Source organism: Trachurus trachurus, assembly GCF_905171665.1.
Source record: "Trachurus trachurus genome assembly, chromosome: 5".
NCBI lineage: Eukaryota > Metazoa > Chordata > Actinopteri > Carangiformes > Carangidae > Trachurus > Trachurus trachurus.
The window spans coordinates 3,127,530-3,150,014 of record NC_139896.1 but is presented as its reverse complement, the minus strand read 5'-3'; the positions used below and the strand labels follow the sequence as shown (position 1 = coordinate 3,150,014).

Sequence of the window (22,485 nt, the reverse complement as noted above, 5' to 3'; positions counted from 1 at the left end):
GAGCCGTGAGCTGCTCAGAGCTACGCTACAGAGGCTCATGGGATTTCTTGGTTTCCCTCATCAAACTCATCAAATACACAATCCAACAACTCCACAACGCTCTGGTGGACAAGTTGTGACCTGCACATTCACCACGCTATGAGATAATAACACAACGTTACCAGACAGAGTTGTTTTAGAGGGAAATACAGAGACTGCTTGATGAAAAACTGTCCCTGAAGGCAACGTGCATCAGTGGTTTTGCATGAATTTACAACTCTGTAAATCCCATGAGCCTCCGTAGCATGACCTGCACATTCACCATGCTATGAGATAATAACACAACGTTACGTTTTCAACAACAAATAGTTAAATAAAGTGGTCAGTGGCCACGTAGTGCAAATAGACAATGAGCGACGCCCGTGGAGCCAATCTTGGAAATACAAACTTGCTCCAAAATGACATCAGGCGCTCTCTCTCTATTTTGATTGACAGACCGTTGGATAGTGCCGTTATCACAACTGCTGCACTTTTTTGCGCATTACGAGACAGAGTTGTTTTAGAGACCGAATCAGCGGTTTTGCATGAATTTCCCTCTAAAACAACTCTGTCTGGTAACGTTGTGTTATTATCTCATAGCGTGGTGAATGTGCAGGTCACAACTTGTCCACCAGAGCGTTGTGGAGTTTGATGAGAGAAACCAAGAAATGAGCCTCCGTAGCGTAGCTCTGAGCAGCTCACGGCTCTGCTCCACCGTTCTAAAAACAGCTTGCACCGACAATTAAAGGTAACGAACCTACTGCTATGACTATAGGGATTATGGCAATGGGCCAATTTGCCAAAATGTTGAACTGTCCCTTTAAATGTTGCTGCCCTCTTGGCCAGGTCAGAGATTTTGATCTCAATGAGTTTCGCCAGGTTAAATAAAATACTAAGGACCTGTGTGTTTGTAGAAAAGAAATCATATTTTGGGCGTTGAGTCTATTAATTGCCCGTATGTCTGAATGACTGTGTTGAGGCTCTTCTTACAATGATAATAATAAACTTTATTTATATAGCACTTTTCTTCACAATATTACAAAGTGTTTAACAAAAAAACAAAGACCGTACAACAGCTATCATAAAACACATCATATATCAAACATTTACAGAGGCTTTTCAATAAAAGAAAGACTAAAGAAGAAGTTTTAAGTTTTAAAAGACGTTTATGAATTAGCCTGTCTTATTTCAATAGGCTGTTCCCCAGTTTAGGAGCTCTAACAGCATAATATGAGGCTCATTCATCTCTATACGTCGGCCTGTGGCAGCTGGGTTTGGTATAAAAAAAAAAATGGATGGACGAACTTTTAATGCAACATTTTTCTCTGCCTCCTTTCTCCATTATGTTTATTTTTTCACGGCCCGTGCAGCGACGTATCAGAGCCTCAGGTGATTCTATTAAAGAGCCCGGCTCTGATATCGACACGCCAGAGTAACAACAGTATTGATCGGAGTTGATCGATATATAATTATCATCGCTCAGAGAAGAACATTATTCTGCAGGCAGGTGTGTATGTGCAGCGACTGCTCAGCTCTCTATAACAAGACGTCAGCGGCCGTCGTCATCGCTATTTTTATTTTAAAACCCCTCATAGTTTCAGGCCCAAGTTTGTACTTTAACAGTTGCATTTTTTATATAACATCCAGACAGACAGGACACCATAAAGATTTGACTTATGAGTCACGGCTCGGTACAGAAATAGGTTCAGAGGGGAGTCATCCTCTGACTACAGCTGATCGTGCTGCGCTGTTACGCCATGCAGTTGATTAACCTCCCGTATATATAAAAAGATGAGACTAATGTTCCTCATCATCACACCACCTACATAAACTAATCCTGACCTCCCGGCAGCAGCAGCAGCAGCAGCAGCAGCAGCAGCAGCAGCAGCAGCAGCTTTACATAACGCTGCTGTTTGTCTGTCAGCGACCACCCACAGTAGACAATGATTTGCACATAATCACGCCGAAAAAAAAGAAAAAAAAAAAAAAAAGAAAAAAAAAATCTCTCTTTCATTTCCTTTCGCTTCATCCCGTGGGGAGGTCTGTCAGGTAGCGATGGGGCTGCGGTTGCCATAACAACAGCAAAGTCGTGCGTGCTGCTTGCTGCCGCCGCCGCTGCTGCTGCTGCTGCTGCACAGTGGATGGATGAGTCACAGTGTGGGAGGGCTGGCCCCAGGTCTGTCTAAAAGTGACAAAACAAAACAAAACAAAACAAAACCAAACCCAAGACCCCACATCGTCGCTGCTGCAGAAGATGAATGATAAACACAACACAACACAGCAACAGAGTTAGTGGACGTGTGGGCGGTTTAAACGGCCTGAAACTGTAGGTTTAACGTCTGCAAAAACAGATATTTAGGATTTCTTTAGATTAAATATTTAAATTGGGGGGGAAAAGTTGCTATATAGTTAGGAGTTAGGAGGTTGTAACGGCGGATAGGTGTTTGTTTTCAGAGGGTGTCTCCAAACACACGATCTCTTCACTGATGATGCATGTTTCCCCTCTGTTATACAACATCTCCTCGCTCCCCGCTATGCTGACATAACGTCATTACATCCTTCCTTTTTCTTTCTCTCTCTCTCTCTCTCTCTCTCTCCTCTCCTCTCTCCTCTCCTCTGGTAGGGCGAGGCACTGAGACAGATTCTGGTGAACCGTTACTATGGAAACTTCCACCGGAGCAGCGGGCGGAGGGACAGCCTGACGTCATTCACCAACGGTCCCCTCAGTCCGGTCGGACCCGGGAAAAACCAATCAGGTGGGACGGCGTGATCATAATAATGATGATGTTATTGCGCATCTCCAACACACACACACACACACACACACAGAGTTGAGTGTTGGAGTTTAGCGAATATTTGCACACACACACAATCATGAAAACACAACGTCTCTCTAATTGAGCTGGTGTCTCTGGGAAGCAGGAACCCACAGGCCAAAGAGAGACACGACTCCGCTCCAGGTACAGGAAGTAGAATAAAACAACTAAAAAAAAAAACCTCGTCCACTGCAAAAACTCAAAATCTTACCAAGAATATTTGTCTTATTTCTAGTCAAAATGTAATTTCCAGTCAAAACAAATCTCATTATACCTAAAATAAGACTCATCACATTAAAAAGCAGCTTGTTTTTAGACACTTTTTACTTCTTTCAAGCAGATTTTCACTTGAAATAAGTAGAAAAATCTGATAGTGGAGCAAGTTTTTCTTTCTTATTACAAGCACAAAACTTGCTTTCACTGGCAGATTTTTCTACTTATTTCAAGTGAAAATGTGTTTGAAACAAGTGAAAATGATCTAAAAAACAAGTACATTTTTAGGCGATGAGTCTTATTTTAAATGGAAAGAGATTAGTTCTGACTAGAAATGAGACATTTTGACAAGAAATAAGACAAATATTCTTGGAAAGATTTTGAGTTTTTGCAGTGCTGCCAGTGATGAGTCCGGATGAAACCGCCAAAATGTTTTCTGCCCCCTGACAGGGAATTCCCACGCATCCTGGAAAACCTGGAAAATGGTTGACCACTTTTCCAGTCATGGAAAATGAGAAAAAAAACAACAATCGAATGTCCTGAAAAAGCTTGGGGTTTTCCTGAAAAATGATGATGTAACATCAGCTACCAGAGCTCGATTGGACTTTTTTTTCAGCTACCGATAAGGATTTCTCCTGTGCCTAGCGAGAAAACTTTGAGCCTCATGGACTTTGAGTTGTTGAGTGTTTCTAGTGTTGGACCTGTCGTCTCCTCTGCTGAGTGACAGATAGAGGAGCAGCACAGGTTTAAAAACAAAAACAACATGTTTGTGTTGTTCTATGATAAATTTGTCATAATTTCTGAGCATTTCTATTTATTTCATAGATAAGTTAGAGCAGTGGTTCCCATTTTGACATCACAAATTTCTGGCGACCTCGTCAATCAAGATGCACCAGATTTCTATATGCTGCATTTAATTTGAACTCGATTTAAAGGTATTCAGAAAAGAAAATTGATTTTGAGCCCACTCTGGGTCTTAACATTAGTGTAATAACTCATCTATCAGACGATTGAGCCCAAACTTTGTGCAAAATTCTATTTTCAACTAAATCCAGGGTGAAAGTGGGGTAGTTTTTTTTCGCATTGGATAATGCAGACGCACGAAGAATTATGTGTCATGTTGCTTGATTCATCAGCCACTGATATTGGATCCGTCATCCGTCAATCAAACGTCTGAGACAAACAAGGAGACTCGTCCACCGACACCGACACAAACTCTCCTCCTCCAGATCCCTGCGTCCATCACTTAGCCTCGCTAGCTAAGTTAGCAAGCTATAACGTAGCAAGCCTACTAGCTAACAGTTAGCTACATAGCTAAACACACTCAAGCACACACCGAGCTCGGTCTCGCCCCAAACATTGAATATCTCGCCCGCTCGATAACGATCAATCAAATTAGTTTTCCTTACTCAGGTAAATTCATGCAGCAACTCGCGGAAACTCGTGGAAGAAGGCGCGACAAACAGGACAAACGGCCATTTCTGAACACCTTTAAAATTGAGAAAGTCCACGTATAAAAACAGTTGTTTAGGATTGTGTGTGGTGTTTTAAATCATAATTTTAAAAAGAATAATTAGTTTAAAAAATATTTTTGTCTGTAATTTTTTTTTTTATTATCAATTACTAGACATTCAGGCGACCCCATTTGAATTCCAGGCGACCCGACATGGGGTAAATCAGACTTTTGGGACGGAGAGTGGAAGAAACAGAGAAACAATCATGTACAGATTAGAATAAGGTACAACTGTGGAAAAGAAAACTTCTCCACAGCATGAATTCACTGCAAAAACTCAAACTCTTTCCAAGAATATTTGTCTTATTTCTTGTCAAAATGTAATTTCTAGTCAGAACAAATCTCATTATACTTAAAATAAGACTCAGCACATTAAAAAGCAGCTTGTTTTTAGAAACTTTTTCCTTCTTTCAAACTAATTTTCACTTGAAATAAGTAGAAAAATCTGCCAGTGAAAGGAAGTTTTTTGTGCTTGTAATAAGAAAGAAAAACTTGCTCCACTATCAGATTTTTCTACTTATTTCAAGTGAAAATCTGCTTGAAAGAAGTAAAAAGTGTCTAAAAACAAGCTACTTTTTAATGTGATGAGTCTTATTTTAAGTAGAATGAGATTTGTTTTGACTGGAAATAAGTCAAACATTCTTGGTAAGATTTTGAGTTTTTGCAGTGTGGGGCGGGGGAAGTGTTAGTGTTTAAGTTTAGTGTGATAACTGGTCTGTCAGACTGTAGCAGCTGAAAAACGTCCAGGGAAATGATTTGTCAACATCGGTGTTATATAACCCACTCCTGGTCTGTGTCTGTGTTTCTGTCTGTGTGGCCCTGAGTCCTCGGTCGGTCGGTCGGTCGGTCTATCAGCTGCCGTGGTTGTGCTTGGAGTTGCCCTTTGAGCACGCTCAGCTCGGCTCGGCTCGGCTCGGCACACATCAGTCTTATCGCTGTGTGATAACGTGTCATTGTGCCTCTATCATCCTGCAGCCACAACACTGCAGCCCCGTCCGGTATCTGTGTCTCTGCTCTGATACCGGTTGTAGTGTGCACAGTGTGATGTAACGTTTAATCAGCGCGGTGGAGATTCTGCAGGACACACTGGTGCCAGCCATGTCTTTTTTTTTTATTGTTGTTTTTTTTTTTTTGGTGCCACCATTTTGACCCAGTAACCACCAGAACGAAGATTGAGATGTTTGGGATAAATATTTACACTGCAAAAATTCAAAATCTTACCAAGAATATTTGTCTTATTTCTAGTCAAAATGTCATTTCTAGTCAAAATAAATCTAATTCTACTTAAAATAAGACTCATCACATTTAAAAAGTAGCTTGTTTTTAGACACTTTTTACTTTTTTCAAGCAAATTTTCCACTTAAAATAAGTAGAAAAATCTGACAGTGGAGCAAGTTTTTCTTTCTTATTACAAGCACAAAAAAACTTGCTTTCACTGGCAGATTTTTCTACTTATTTCAAGTGGAAAATTAGCTTGAAAAAAGTGAAAATGATCTAAAAACAAGTTCATTTTTAGGTGATGAGTCTTATTTTAAGTGGAAAGAGATTAGTTTTGACTAGAAATGAGACATTTTGACAAGAAATAAGACAAATATTCTTGGAAAGATGTTGAGTTTTTGCAGTGTACCTGAACAGAATGTCTTTTTCCCAAGACACCGGTAAACTTCCAGACCACAGGAAGTATAGCCCCCCCTTCCTCTCCCCCCAACACGACCTCACCTTCCCACCACCCACTGTCTGTGATCCACTTCTCACTGTTGCTAGGTGACAGGCTGCTACTTCCTGTGAAAACAGCCTTTGCACCTGTTGCAGCAGAAACAAGAGCCGTGCAGGCGGAGAAATCCATACGTGTCCTTTAAGCTGTGGCCTCGGGAAGGGAGGGGGGAGGGAGGTAGAGGGGGGAGGCAAAGTTGTGTACAATGAATTGCATAACTGTACAGTTAGAGTTACAGTTACAGGTTAACATCACAGTCGTGTGAAATCTCAACGAGCAGCTGTCCTGTTTAAAACGTAGTGGTCGTATTGTATTTCAGTTCACTTGATCCTGTGCCTACTTACTACACTTTAAATAATTAAAAATGCAAGAAACAGATTGAAGTTTTATATTTAATTACTTACTTATGTGTCTGTTATGTGTTCACCTCAGGTCAGTGGATGTTTTGCTGTGTGATTAGAATAACATTTAAACAACATACAGTATATTGCATCATGCACCGTAGTGTTGTTTGCAACCAAAAACTTTTTTTCCCTTCATTATAGTTGTTCAAGTAACTACAACATCAGGGAATCCTGTAAAATAACAATAAAGAACCTATTCAGTATTTATACATGCATATATTGTAAAAACACATATAATATATAAGTATAAGTATATATTTGGGCTTTTTTTTTTGCCTTTTTTTGATAGTGCAGTTGAGAGAGACAGGAAATGGGGAGACAGACAGAGGGAGAATGACATGCAGTAAAGGGCCGCCCAATGCGGGATTCAAACCGGGTCCGAGGGCTGTAGCCTCTGCATATATGTATATGGGGCAACTGCTCAACCCACTGCTCCACACGGCGCATAAGTACACACTATTAAATATTAGTTAAGCATTAATAAATACTCATTAGTATGTAGTTTATAAACACAGTTAGTGCTGATCAATGATGAGTAAAACATTTTAACTGTAAACTACATACTAATGAGTATTCATGTGTTACAAATGAAGAATTCAGTATTTACGTAATGCTTAACTTACAGTATAGTGTTACCTTTTTTTTCATTTCACAGTTGTGCTGCGAAGTCGTCGCCTCAGGACTGTGATGCTGGTTTTTGACCTTTGCAGTTTTTTCATTGCATTATTTTGGCACCGAAAGGAATTTATCTTATTCATATATAAATATATATTTATATAATATAATTTTGGGGGGTGTTTTTTTGTCTTGATTTGATGCAACGTGCTCTTTAACCACTTGATCACCTCTTATACATACATTATATTTAGATTAAGATGTGTTAGACTTTATTAATCCCAGGCCGGCACTGCAAAAACTCAAAATCTTACCAAGAATATTTGTCTTATTTCTAGTCAAAACTAATCTCATTCTACCTAAAACAAGTATATTTATACATACATAGTTATACATTAAAAAGTAGCTTGTTTTTAGACACTTTTTACTTCTTTCAAGCCTATTTTCACTTGAAATAAGTAGAAAAATCTGACAGTGGAGCAAGTTTTTCTTTCTTATTACAAGCACCAAAAAACACTTGCTTTCACTGGCAGATTTTTCTACTTATTTCAAGTGAAAATTTGTTTGAAACAAGTGGAAATTATCTAAAAACAAGTTAATTTTTAGGTAATGAGTCTTATTTAAAGTGGAAAGAGATTAGTTTTGACTAGAAATGAGACATTTTGACAAGAAATAAGACAAATATTCTTGGAAAGATTTTGCAGTGGGGAAATGATTGTGACACAGCAACAGGAGAATAAAACAGAAACAATTTGAGTAAAATATATATAATTTAAGAATGAAAATAAATGCATAAAAGTGTGTTGTCGTGTCCCTGTGCTGCAGCCCTGGGGGGCCCCGGGGGCCTGAGCCGGGGGGAGATGAGCCTGGCCGAGGTGCAGTGTCACCTGGACAAAGAGGGAGCGTCTGACCTGGTCATCGACCTCATCATGAACACCACCAGCGACCGCGTCTTCCAGGAGAGCATCCTGCTGGCCATCGCGCTGCTGGAGGGAGGAAACACCACCATCCAGGTCAGTGAACGCATCACCAGACACCCATCTGCAAAAAAAAACAAACAAACTATTATACGTAGATGTTATCAGCTGTGACTGATCTGGGGGCTCTGTGATTGGACGACGGCTGCTGCTGTTATCTGGGCGACTGCTCTACCGCATCTTATCCTGCGGTCGATCGATCTGCAGGTGAAAAACAACCCGCGGTGTCGTGGATGCAAGTTTTCATTACTCGAGGATCTGCAGTATGTGGGTCAGTGTGCCACATGTACGTTACTGGGTCAGCTCTCCTCCTCCTCCTCCTCCTCTTCCTCCTCATATCAGGCCGTATATCATTTGGCTCAGAGGCCGTGCCAGCTGCTAATGATGTCAGCAGTCTGGGTTATGAACTCTTTTCTGTTTTTATGACTTTTGACTGTTTTAAAATTTGCATCAGGCTCCATAAACGAACCCTACTTCCCTGTTTTGCTTTAACGACTGTTGTGTCTCCACCTGTCTTTGTCTTTTACATGTCTGTTGCTCTCTCTCTCCGTCTTTCCATCCATCTGTGCACCGCAAAAACTCTATAGCTTACCAAGAACATTTGTCTTATTTCTAGTAAAAATGTCATTTCTAGTCAAAACAAATCTCATTATACTAAAATAAGTATATTTATACATATACATACATAGTTATACATAAAAAGTAGCTTGTTTTTAGACACTTTTTACTTCTTTCAAGCCTATTTTCACTTGAAATAAGTAGAAAAATCTGATAGTGGAGCAAGTTTTTCTTTCTTATTACAAGCACAAAAAACTTCCTTTCACTGGCAGATTTTTCTACTTATTTCAAGTGAAAATTAGTTTGAAACAAGTGAAAATTATCTAAAAACAAGTTAATTTTTAGGTGATGAGTCTTATTTAAAGTGGAAAGAGATTAGTTTTGACTAGAAATGAGACATTTTGACAAGAAATAAGACAAATATTCTTGAAAAGATTTTGAGTTTTTGCAGTGTGTCTGTCTGTGTGTCTTTCTGTCTGTCCGGGCCGGTCGGTCGGTCGTTGTGTTGTTATGTAAGCACCGTGCTTGCATAATCAGATTAGAGCGAGGAAGCCACTGTGGCGGAGATAATAATGCCTCGGCTTCCCACGGCTGCTGCTGCTGCTGCTGCTGCTGCTGCTGCTTCTGCAGAGCTGCGTCACGTGATCGGCCCGTGTTACATAAGGCCTGTGTGAACAATGAGGAATGTCTCAGCCTTCAAAACATTCCTGCTTCTCTCCTCCTCCTCCTCCTCCTCCTCCTCCTCCCGCTCCCTTCGCCGGCCCAAACTGGGTCATGCTGGGCCTCCGGAACTGGGGCAGTGGGGAGAGAGGGGGAAAGGGGAGGAGGGGGAGACACAGAGGGGATTGAGGAGAAACTGGAGCTCCTCTCCTCTCCTCTCCTCTCCTCTCCTCTCCTCTCCTCTCCTCTCCTCTCCTCTCCTCTCCTCTCCTCTCCTCTCCTCTCCTCTCCTCTCTCAGCCCGGCGGTTCTTAAGTTTGCTCTGTAAAGGGAGATTTTTCTTTCCGTGCGGCACATACAGTAGTCCAAATATTTGTGCTCTTTAGGTAACGATCCCAGTTTGGATCCATAAAAAACATGCAGAATAGTTTCTTCTCATCTCAGGCTTGCTGCAATTTGTTTTTTTGTTTTTTTTCTTTCCTCAAGAGAGATCAGTTTGGCTTTTGTCAGTGTCTTTATTTGTGGTGGCCATGCAGCCGAGCACCTGTTGGGTTTTAGATATCTCTCTCTCTTTCTGTGTCTCTCTCACGCAACACAGTTAACTATTTACTCCTGACCTACATAGCACACGGAAATAAACCACATAGAATAACTTAGGATTGCACTCACACACACCCTTAAAGGGATAGTTCAACATTTTGTCAAATTGGCCCATTGCCATGATCCCTATAGTCGTAGCAGTAGGTTCATTTCCTTTAATTGTCGGTGCAAGCTATTTTTAGAACGGCGGAGCAGAGCCGTGAGCTGCTCAGAGCTACACTACGGAGGCTCATTATGGGATTTCTTGGTTTCCCTCATCAAACTCATCAAATACACAATCCAACAACTCCACAACGCTCTGGTGGACAAGTTGTGACCTGCACATTCACCACGCTATGAGATAATAACACAACGTTACCACACAGAGTTGTTTTAGAGGTAAATACAGAGACTGTTGATGAAAAACTGTCCCTGAAGGCAACGTGCATCAGCGGTTTTGCATGAATTTCCCTCTAAAACAACTCTGTGTGGTAACGTTGTGTTATTATCTCATAGCGTGGTGAATGTGCAGGTCACAACTTGTCCACCAGAGCGTTGTGGAGTTGTTGGATTGTGTATTTGATGAGTTTGATGAGGGAAACCGAATGAAGAAATCCCATGAGCCTCCGTAGCGTAGCTCTTAGCAGCTCACTGCTCTGCTCTGCCGTTCTAAAAACAGCTTGCACCGACAATTAAAGGTAACGAACCTACTGCTATGACTATAGGGATTATAGCAATGGGCCAGTTTCCCAAAAATGTTGACCTATCCCTTTAAACACTCACACTGGTTCATTCCTCTGCTTTGCAAAGCGAATGCTTAAGATTTACCAGGAGGTTTGACTCTGACTGCCCCCCCGCCCCTCCCTTCCCCTCTTCCCCTCAGGTTATTATTCTTCCCCTCCAGTCCAAACCGTGCCAGAGCTCAGACAGCTGTAAATTTGTGCCGTGTGATGTGACGTGACGTGGCGGCGACTTGTGACATTTCACCCTCTCCGTCTCCGTCAGCCATCTGGCATGTGACCACCACATAACAGAACTGTTACGTATCAGTTTCCCTCCAAAACAACTCCTTTTTTTTTGCAGCAGCAGCAGCAGCAGCATTGCAGGTGCAGAGAAAGAAAAACAAAAAAAAACAAAACAAAACAAAACGACGACACATGTTGTTCTGCAGGAAACTTGACAAAAGAAAGTGAGTGATCTAAAGGAGAAGGAGAAGGAGAAGGAGAATGAGCAGCAGCAGCATTTGGTTTGCATGTGGCGCTGCTGCCCGACATGAAAGAGAGGGATGGGAGGGTGAGAGGGAAAAAGAAGGGAGCTCGGGTATAAATAGCTGTTACATAACTTCCCTTTGTTGATGCCAAGTGGCGGAACGGAAGGAGAGAAGGGAAAGCGCTATGACCTTGTTTTTCAGCGTTGTCCGCCCCCACCTCGTCCCGCTCTCTCTCTCCTTCTCTCTCTCCGTCTCATTCCACCCAGGGTTTGTCTCCATGGATACAGACAGGCTCTCTGTTTACCCAATACTACAGGGAGACCCTGAATCGCTCTATCCGTCCGCCTCTCCTTCCTCCATCCTCCTCCTCCTCCTCCTCCTCCTCCTGGCTCTCTGTTACTATCACTCCCTTCTCTCCTTGACCACCATGTGCTGCTTCGTCCAATCACATCACCCCCCAAAGCTGCCGCCGCCATCGCCATCATGCCACATCAACCCCTTGTACTTGCTTTTCAAGTGCGATCAAAACACAGATGGTGTGTTGATATGGCGGCGCAGCTTTGATGGCAGATGAGTGTGTGTGTGTGTGTGTGTGTGTGTGTGTGTGTGTGTGTGTGTGTGTGTGTGTGTGTGTGTGTGTGTGTGTGTGTGTGTGTGTGTGTAAAAGGACCAGCAGCATCGAAACCGGCGTGTTGGATGTTGGTGGTTACACATGAAAGTTTGTAGGTTTTCCCTTCTGGTTCATTGTCAGTAAAGACACCGACACAACAACCGTGCGTGCATTTCTAAAGAAACCAGAGAATGAAAGTTATTGTGTTGTTTTGTCTGCGGCGTTGCTTGGCTTCTTTATGCACACACACTCCTTCTTTCTTTTGTGTGTGTGTGTGTGTGTGTGCGTCTTGTTTCAGTGACTCACTTGACCCGTTCAGCTCAGATCAGTTCTTAGGAACTGGCTGCAGAAAAAAAAGAAAGAAAAAAGATGCTTCTAGTTTGCTGCTGCTGCTGCAAGTGAAAAACTTTCACTGAGGGATAAAATCATTAAAGGGACATTGTGTAACTTCTCCTGTTATCTCTTCATGAAAATCGATTATTTGGTTCTTCAGTGTGTTTTTCATTAAAGGGATAGTAGCATTTTTTTAAAGTGGGGTTGTATGATCTACAAATAGCCCCTAAGTACTTTAATTGCAGTAGAAGACTCTCTGCACTCCTCCCGTTAGCAACGCCAGCCCATAATAGCCCTGCCCAGAGATTTACAACATGCAGTGTTGTGAATGGACCCAAAGAAACGGCCTATTTTTGCGGCCTAAAAGAGGTTTTACCTGAAAAAAAAAAAACACAGTTTCATTGTTTCAGGAAAAACAGAGTTTTTATTTGGACCTTTGGACGCATGGAGCGTTACACTGATGCTGCATTCACCTGTAGTCGGGCAGACGACCGTCGCTAACAAACCAGATGTCATTTTAGTCACAGAAGTCCAGAGAAAGACGGTAAAACGATACCACATCACCATGACAACATATTGTCACTTCGTGTATTGTTTTGCCTCGTGCTGACGGACCACTTGTTTACATAGAGGCTTGTTTATGCCGTTACTGTACGTGCAGCGGCTGTCGTCCGTCTGCCGTCTGCCCAATTTCAGGTGAATGCAGCATGAAAAATACCATTGAGTTGCTTGAGATATACAACCGCAACGCTAGATGGGAGGAATTCCTACGCAATGCACCTTTAAAGATGAGGTAACCCTTTACAGGGTTCCTACGCAAATATGGAAAGTATGGAATTTGATTTTATACATTTCCAGGTTTGGAAAAGTATGGAAAATGGAAACTATTGTATGGAAATAGACATCTATTTTTTAATCTTATCTTGGTTTGGTCTTATCTGAAGTTATTTGGGTTAACTATTTTGTATGTGCTATTGTACTTAGCTACAATCACCTAAATTATTTGGTTGCATAATGGCATACACATTCAGAATGAAAACAAGATAAATTGCATGCTTTTTTTTAATATTATGCACATCTATTTACTTAAATATCACAAATTATTTGAATTTTTTACCGAGAAGTCTGGAGATTAGGGTCTGGAAAAAGTATGGAATTTGGAAATTTCAAATGTGTAGGAACCCTGCCTTTAATTTACAGGCCGCTAATTACGTCAAGAACTAACAATTAATATAGACATATGGCCAAGAAATAACGATTGATTGCGTAGTAGTTTCACCGAGGGACAAAATCATTAATAACTCCACCACCATCAGTCAAGCTGCTGCTTTACATCCACCGCAGTGAAATCTAATAACTCCTCTAACCCTGAACCATGAGATGAAATACACCTGCTGCTGCTGCTGCTGCTGCTGCTGCTGCTGCTGCTGCTGCTGCTGCTCAGCCTTACAGCACTTACACTCTTACACTCTCACACACTCACACACTCTCACACTCAGTCAGACTCAGACTTGAGTATCTGAGAGCCGGGAAATCCTGGAGCCGAGTGAGTGAGCGGCTGCGTCGTCGTTAATGAGAGGACGGGGCGGCGGCGGCGGCGGCGGTGGAAAATGAATGTGTTGTTGCATAAGAAGAATAAAAGTTGGCAGCCGACGTGGAGTTTAGGAGAGAGAGAGAAGAGAAGAGAAGAGAAGAGAGAGACTGTAACACAGAGCGTGTGTGATATGTGGGTGTGTCTCTCTCTCCCTCTCTGAGAGAATTGGCATGTGCCTAAGCCGGAGACAGCTGACCCAGTTCTGTGCCGAGTGTAAAAGTCAGTGGGTGTATTCGTGTGTGTGCTTGTACTGTACAAGTGTGTGTGTGTGTGTGTGTGTGTCTTTGTGGGTTATGTAATGGTTGAACAGGGAGGGAGAGAGGGAGGGGGAGAGCTCCTCTCCTCTGTTTGCTCCAGTCTAATTGATGTGTGCTGTCCTGGCTCTGGGCCCCCGATGCCCCCCTCCTCATCTACCCCTCCTCCCCCCTCCTCCCCCTCCCCCCTGCACCTCCCCCCTCCTCCCTGAGTTATGTGAGCAGAGAGAGCACGCTGCCCCTTCCCACCTCAGGTATTCAGCTCCACCGCCGCTCTGTCATCAAGTCCTTTATTGTTCGACGGCCTTGCTCGGCAGCCGAGTAGCTACAAAAAGTCACTATAAGTTTATAACACTTTAATTCATTAATTAAACTGCACCACAGCAAGCAAACGGACGCGTTTCTGCAGTCAGCTGGTTCCGATTAACATTAAAGGGATAGTAGCATTTTTTTTTAAGTGGGGTTGTATGATCTACAAATAGCCCCTAAGTACTTTAATTGCAGTAGAAGACTCTCTGCACTCCTCCCGTTAGCAACACCAGCCCATAATAGCCCTGCCCAGAGATTTACAACATACATTGTTGTGAACAGACCCAAAGAAACGGCCTATTTTCACGGCCTAAAAGAGGTTTTACTTGAAAAAAATTACACAGTTCTATTGTTCGCTATAATATAATTTTTTCCAGCCCTTCAGGAAAGTGCAGGTTTTATTTGGACCTAACCAACTCACGTATCCCTCCGCCCAGGGTTAGAGCCCGCCGATCAGCAGTTGGTTAGGTCCAAATAAAAACAGTGTTTTTCCTGCACTTTGAGGGGCTGGAAAAAATTATATTATAGCGAACAATGGAACTGTGTAATTTTTTTCAGGTAAAACCTCTTTTAGGCTGTGAAAATAGGCCGTTTCTTTGGGTCTGTTCACAACAATGTATGTTGTAAATCTCTGGGCAGGGCTATTATGGGCTGGCGTTGCTAACGGGAGGTGTGCAGAGAGTCTTCTACTGCAATTAAAGTACTTAGGGGCTATTTGTAGATCATACAACCCCACGTTTAAAAAAAATGCTACTATCCCTTTAACATGTCAGGTAAAATACAAGTATGGATTTTATTTATTTATTTTTAAAGCTCTCACTGGTCTTTTACCATCTTATATTAACTCGCTAGTATCTTTTAATGCAGGTTCCCATTGCACACGCTCAAAAGACCGGCTCACACTGCAGCTTCCCTCTGTCAACACCGAACTTGGAAAGACCAGCTTCTCTTACTGTTGCACCTTCAACCTGGAACACTCTGCAAAATCATCTGAAACTTACCTCACTTTTACCAATAGGGCAATTTAAATCCATAATTACATCATATTTTTACCTCTAACTGCTCCTGCTTTTAACTACACTTATGTACAGTATTCAAGTTATGCTTATGTATGTTATGTTTGTTATGTCTGAATATTTATGTACAGTATGTCTCAATTGTTTTGTCTTCTGTCTTTATATGTTCTGTGTTTCATCTCGGCTATATTGTAAATGAGGTTGCTCCTCAATATATCTCCGAGTTTAAATAAAGGTTATGAATGAATGAATGAATGAAAGTATACAGATCATTCATAAATAATACATAGAACAGTCAGGATATACTAGAAAAAAGTCTAAGCAGCATTACATGGCAACATTCAATTCAATTCAATTTTAATTTATTTAAAAGGGACAATGTACAGTTAAAACATAAATGTTGCCATTGGTGCACTATACCAGATTGTAGCTTTAAGCTAATTTGCATCTGTAGTCTCTATAGAAAATATTCACGTGTAAAAAAAACAATGATTATTTTGGGGACTGGCACCCGGTTTACTTTTCTTTCTGCACACGCCGAGTCGACTCTGCTGATTACCTTTGCTCGGCAGCAGCAGCTCCCCTCCCCTCCCCTCCCCTCCCCTCGTCCTCGACCTCGTCACTATACCCCCCCTCCTCCTCCTCCTCCTCCTCTCCCCGTCCGTCCGTCCTCTGTCCCTGAGTGTTGGCAGAGTGCGTACGTGCAGGAGGAAGGCTGCTCAGTGGAGGAGGGGGGAGGAGGAGGAGGGGGGAGGAGGAGGAGGGGAGGGGAGGAAGGCCGGGTGGGGCACGAGAGGAATCTGCTCCAGGGCACAGCCAGCCCGCCGCACGGTTATGTCACCGCCGCCGCCGCCGCCGCTTTACTGGAGGAAGAAAATAACAGTGATGATGATGATGACACGGCTTCAACAATGTGTCAACTTCTGCAGTAATAAACCTGCACACTGCACACGCCCCCTTTGTTGGTTTGTTTGTTGGTCTGTTTGTGTGTTTGTTTGCTTCACTGTGTTAATGTCGTCACCGTGTTTTATTCCTTCCTAAAAGATTTCACATGTGTTGAACATCCCAGAAACCTCCGGGTGCGTCCAGCTGCAGGCGGCAAAGAGGAGGAGGAGGAGGAGAAAGAGGAGGAGGAGGAGGAGGAGGAGGAAAACAAAGCTTGTTTTGTTCCTAACCGTTTCCTTGTGACTATCATCCGTTTGTTTCCTCCAGTAGCCCAGTTCTACGTCTAACCTGGAAAGACAGATGGTTATGTTACAAACTTTGAGAACCGGCCTAGATACCGTCTGATAACACACTCCCTCTCTCTCCCTCTCTTTCTCTTCTCCCTATCTGTTGCTCTCTGTCTCTCTCGCTCTCTGTCTCACCCATCTGCATTTCTTCTCCTTTCTTTCCCTCTTTAGTGTCTGTTTTTTCGCCTCAAGCGTCTTCTTCACCATGTCGGTGTGTGTGTATCTGTGTAACGAGGCCAGGCTTCTCCCTCTCCTGCCTGTCGCTGTGTTGTGCTGCGGCTCCATCGGCTCCAGCAGCAGCAGATACAGATAGCAGCAGCTCTTACATAATCAAAACAACATGCAGCCCTGTGGGTTGGGAACTTGGGACTCGCTGTTTGCATTTCGCTCACAGGCCCGAAAGTGTCCTAATTCTGCGTGACCCCATTCCACAGCAGCAAATGCAGCGTTTAAACCCCCCCCCCCCCCCCCCCCCCCCTCCCTATTCTCCCCTCCTCTCCCTCTCTCTCCCTCCCTCCCGTGGTAATAAATCCAGCTCCACTACGGTTATATAATGTGTGTGAGTGGCTCCGGTCGAGGCCGGTGTTGCTCATGTTGAGTGACGTGACGATCAGTTTTTTTTTCTCCTGGAGAAGAATAAACTGGCTCCATGTGCTCTGCTTTGATCTGATCTTCAGTTTCATTATGTAAACATGGACAAACAGGAAAGTAATAAAAACCTCCTCGACTTTGTAATGATACTGTACTTTTATTTGTGTATGTTCACAGTGAGACAGTGCACATTGTGTGAATGGGTGAATGTGACGTACTGTAAAGCGCTTTGGGTATCGTTCAGGTATAGTAAAAGCGCTATATAAATACAGACCATTTACATTCATCACATTAATCAACATTTCTGTGAATGCACCAGGATTTGCTAAAGAGATAGTTTTCCAACTGTGACAAAACAGCATTACATGCATTACATACTGTACTGTACTGTACTGTACTGTACACGCTTAAAGGCATGTAGCATAGTCACATGTTTCCAGAAGGAATGTAACAACGATTATCAGAGTAATCATGCAACAATTGAACAAACATTTAAGCAAAGCGCAACAGTAACAGTAACAGTAAAGCCAGTGATTAACTGGGTGAACACAAAGCAGGCGTTGGCATGTGATGAGAGAACATACAGGACTGAACGCACACAGGAAGCAGCAGAGTAGAGATGACAAGAGGAAGTAGATCTACTTTCTACTGAAATTACTGATGATTTTTGATGATTGATGTTTATGTGACCGATGTTGTTCTGGCCCTGAGTGGGTTTCGAAACCGGGACGATTCTATCTATCTATCTATCTATCTATCTATCTATCTATCTATCTATCTATCTATCTATCTATCTATCTATCTATCTATCTATCTATCTATCTATCTATCTATCTATCTATCTATCTATCGTTCTATCTATCTATCTATCTATCTATCTATCGTTCTATCTATCTATCTATCTATCTATCGTTCTATCGTTCTATCGTTCTATCTATCGTTCTATCTATCGTTCTATCGTTCTATCTATCGTTCTATCTATCGTTCTATCTATCGTTCTATCGTTCTATCGTTCTATCTATCTATCGTTCTATCGTTCTATCTATCTATCTATCGTTCTATCGTTCTATCTATCGTTCTATCTATCGTTCTATCTATCGTTCTATCTATCTATCTATCTATCTATCTATCGTTCTATCTATCTATCTATCGTTCTATCTATCGTTCTATCTATCGTTCTATCTATCGTTCTATCGTTCTATCTATCTATCGTTCTATCGTTCTATCTATCGTTCTATCGTTCTATCTATCGTTCTATCTATCGTTCTATCTATCTATCTGTCTATCTATCTATCTATCTATCTATCTATCTATCTATCTATCTATCTATCTTTCTATCTATCTATCTATCTATCTATCTATCTATCTATCTATCTATCTATCTATCTATCTATCTATCTATCTGTGGATGTGAGCAACAGTGTAAAAGCGTTTTGAGTTTTCCCAGAGACAGAGAAAAGTGCTATAAAAGTCAATTTACCATTAAACCATTTTCATCATCAATCAAACTGAAGAACTCCACCATGTTGAGTTCAGAAGGAAACCCTCAGCTGGAATCAGAGGATCAAAGCAGCTGCAGACTCTCGCTTTTATCTCTCGCTTTGTCAAACTTAAGGAATCACAGCAGCAGTTTCTCCACTGTACATCTGACAGGCTCAGTGTGACATCTTCATCCTGCTTGACATGATTCAAGATCAATAACAGAGCTCCAGACCAGCTTTTTTTAACAGGTGTTCCCTTTAACTTGAACTTGTAGGAGCATAAGCAGAAGATTTAGGGCTGAACACCGTCTTGCAAAGCAAATATTCACATTCACAAATATTCTCATTTTCACTGTATCACTGATAAAATACTTTGATGAAGATCCTCATGTTCCTCTAAACCAGGATTTGCCTCTGGTACATTCTGGTTAAAGGGATAGTTCAACGTTTTGGCCACCAATTTGCCCATTGCCATAACCCCTATAGTGATAGCAGTAGGTTCGTTACCTTTAATTGTCAGTGCAAGCTATTTTTAGAACGGCGGAGCAGAGCTGTGAGCTGCTCAGAGCTACGCTACGGAGGCTCATTATGGGATTTCTTGGTTTCAAACTCATCAAACTCATCAAATACACAATCCAACAACTCCACAACGCTCTGGTGGACAAGTTGTGACCTGCACATTCACCACGCTATGAGATAATAACGTATAATTATGTAACATTATGACACATGAAGCAAATACTTTCGCTTTTGAAATCACTCCGCCCACGCCCAGCAACCGTGTCTGGAATGTAGTTTGGCTTGTATTTCCCTCTAAAACAACTCTGTCTGGTAACGTACCATAATTATCTCATAGTGTGGTGAATGTGCAGGTCACAACTTGTCCACCAGAGCGTTGTGGAGTTGTTGGATTGTGTATTTGATGAGTTTGATGAGGGAAACCAAGAAATCCCATGAGCCTCCGTAGCGTAGCTCTGAGCAGCTCACGGCTCTGCTCCGCCGTTCTAAAAACAGCTTGCACCGACAATTAAAGGTTAAATTAAATTAAAGGACTATAGGGATTATGGCAATGGGCCAATTTGCCAAAATGTTGAAATATCCCTTTAACAGGGAGGAAGTATGCATTGATGGTTCGCGTACCCAACAGCAAATTCACTGGTCACACATGCACAAATAACGATCTCTCCTCTCTCCTCCGGTACGCAGCGTTCCTTCTTCTGCCGACTGACGGACGACAAGAAATCGGAGAAGTTCTTCCGCGTTTTCTACGACCGCATGAAAGTGGCTCAGCTGGAGATCAAAGCCACGGTGACGGTGAACACCAGCGACCTGGGCAACAGGAAGAGGGACGATGAGAGCCAGGACAAAGACGCCCCGGTCCGCAAGAAAGGTCAGACAAGAGAGGTCATGCATTTGTTGCTAAAACTGCTGCTAGAAAATGTTGGTGCACTGCAAATCCAGAATAATAGTAATAATAAAGACTAGAGCTGGGACGATATGCTTTTCTCCCGATTCGATTCTTCTATGATTTTTTGGATGCAGATTCGATTTAAATTGCGATATTGCCGATTTTCTCGATTTTTAGTTTTAGCATTTCTAACACCAGTGAAACAGTTGAATGATTATGATTGTCTGCAGACTATTCCAGGAACCATATTTCCCCCCAAACTATACATCACATGTAAGTCAGTTTTTAAGATGTTTACTCTCTTTTCAAAAGCCTGGACTGCAAGACGCAAAAATAAAAGAGTATAGAAAAAACAAAATGAGATCTAGACTTGAGGTAAACTGCTACATTTTAACATTTATCTGCACACAAATACTGTAGGAGCCTATAAATTAACATACTCCATTATAAAGTGAACTTAAACCGTTTTCAAAACCTGGACTCTCTGTATGTAAAAAAGGCGAACAAAAGAAATAAATTCTAAAAAAAAAACCTTTTTTTTTTTTTTTTCAAAAATCGATTTTTTTTTCTAAGAAAAATTTATTTTCTTTTTAGGAAAAAAAAAACAATTTAGTTTTTTTCAAAAATCGATTTTTCTTTTGTATTTATTTTTTTAGATTTTTTTTTTTTTTTTTAGATTTTGCAATGTGCATTTTTGAAAAAAAAAAAAACAATTAAAAAATCATCAAAAACTATTGCGATGGGGTGGTGCGTGGCGCAGTGGTTAAGGCGGCCGCCCCATGTAGAGGCTACAGTCCTCAACGCAGGCGTCCCCGGTTCGAAACCTGCATCGGGCAGACCTTTCCTGCATGTCATTCCCCCTCTCTCTGCCTCCCCCTTTCCTGTCTGTCTCACTATGCAATCAAATAAAGGCAAAAACACAAAAAAAAAAAAAAAAAAAAATTTTTAAATCGTCCAAAAAACTATCGCGATACGTATGTGAAGTGATTTTTTCTCCCAGCCCTACTAAAGAGGCTCTGTGTGTTGCAGCCAGAGACTCGGCCGTGGTGATGACGGAGGATGTGAGGGAGCAGCTGCTGGAGGCCTCGTCCGCCACCAAGAAGGCCTTCAACTCGTACCGGCGCGAGGCCGACCCCGAGGACCACTTCACGGCGGCCGACGGCCAGCCCAGCGCCGGGGACAAGAACCAGGACGAGGGCGAGATGAGCTTCGTCATCGTCATCATGCAGCCGATCCTCCGCTTCCTGCAGCTGCTCTGTGAGAACCACAACCGGGACCTGCAGGTGAGACACAGCGACGTCTCACACCGAATCTCATTTTCTGCAAGAACGATTTGGTTTGGTTTTGTTTTTTCTTTCTTTGTGGTGAGATGTGGACAGACACGTTGTCATGGTTTTATTATTATCATGTCTGGTTTTGAAAACTGCCTCCTACACCTCTCTTGTGTTCACACCCTCCTGTTCATGTCTCTGCAGGGACAGTTTGACTTTCTGTTACTTCAGTTCAACCCCAGAATTAAAAAAAAAAAAAAAAATGCAGCTGGAGGATTTTTATTACATTTAGAGCATCATGGAAACCAAAGAGTGACATCTGCAACTGTTGATCTTGATAATTAACATAATTGTGCAATTTTCATCCTACGGCTTCTTCAAATATTATTTCATCATGAATCACAGAGTTTAAATACTGACTCAGCTGCTGTGGTTCATCATCTCTTTTGGTGAATGATGAATATCTTGAGTGGCCAAAGCCAGTTCTAATAAATCAATAATACTCTTAAATTATGTAATAATAACAATAATAATTTCACTCAATTGATTCCAGTTAGTTCTGCAGAAATAGTTCAACTGTTGGTTCAGAAGTTCAGCGCTGACGTCGCCATCTTTCAGTTCTGCAGCCTGACTCAGGTTTAATCAGAGATGTTGTTGATATCTGTGTGTGTGTGTGTGTGTGTGTGTGTCTTCTCAGAACTTCCTACGTTGGCAAAACAACAAGAACAACTACAACCTGGTGTGCGAGACGCTGCAGTTCCTGGACTGTATCTGCGGCAGCACCACGGGCGGTCTGGGCCTGCTGGGCCTCTACATCAACGAGAAGAACGTAGCGCTCATCAACCAGACTCTGGAGAGCCTCACGGAGTACTGCCAGGGCCCCTGCCACGAAAACCAGGTACTGGGAAAAAAAAAAAACCTCGTCCCCACACTGCAAAAACTCAAAATCTTACCAAGAACATTTGTCTTATTTCTAGTCAAAACAAATCTCATTCTACTAAAAATAAGACTCATCACATAAAAAGTAGCTTGTTTTTTAGACACTTTTTACTTCTTTCAAGCAGATTTTCACTTGAAATAATCTGATAGTGGAGCAAGTTTTTCTTTCTT

At 42.1% G+C, this 22,485-nt stretch overlaps 1 protein-coding gene across 3 annotated transcripts in view; it reads left to right on the top strand.

Annotated features, from left to right (window-relative positions):
• Nucleotides 1-22,485, top strand: part of LOC310986440 (inositol 1,4,5-trisphosphate-gated calcium channel ITPR1) — a 152,207-nt gene that overhangs the window by 91,657 nt on the left and 38,065 nt on the right. For all 3 annotated transcript variants that reach the window (XM_083972345.1, XM_083972344.1, XM_083972346.1), the window contains 5 exons: nucleotides 2,642-2,774; nucleotides 8,119-8,306; nucleotides 19,903-20,086; nucleotides 21,134-21,387; nucleotides 22,073-22,273. In XM_083972345.1, the coding sequence (XP_083828471.1) occupies nucleotides 2,642-2,774; nucleotides 8,119-8,306; nucleotides 19,903-20,086; nucleotides 21,134-21,387; nucleotides 22,073-22,273 (960 nt within the window). The remainder of the gene's footprint in view (nucleotides 1-2,641; nucleotides 2,775-8,118; nucleotides 8,307-19,902; nucleotides 20,087-21,133; nucleotides 21,388-22,072; nucleotides 22,274-22,485) is intronic.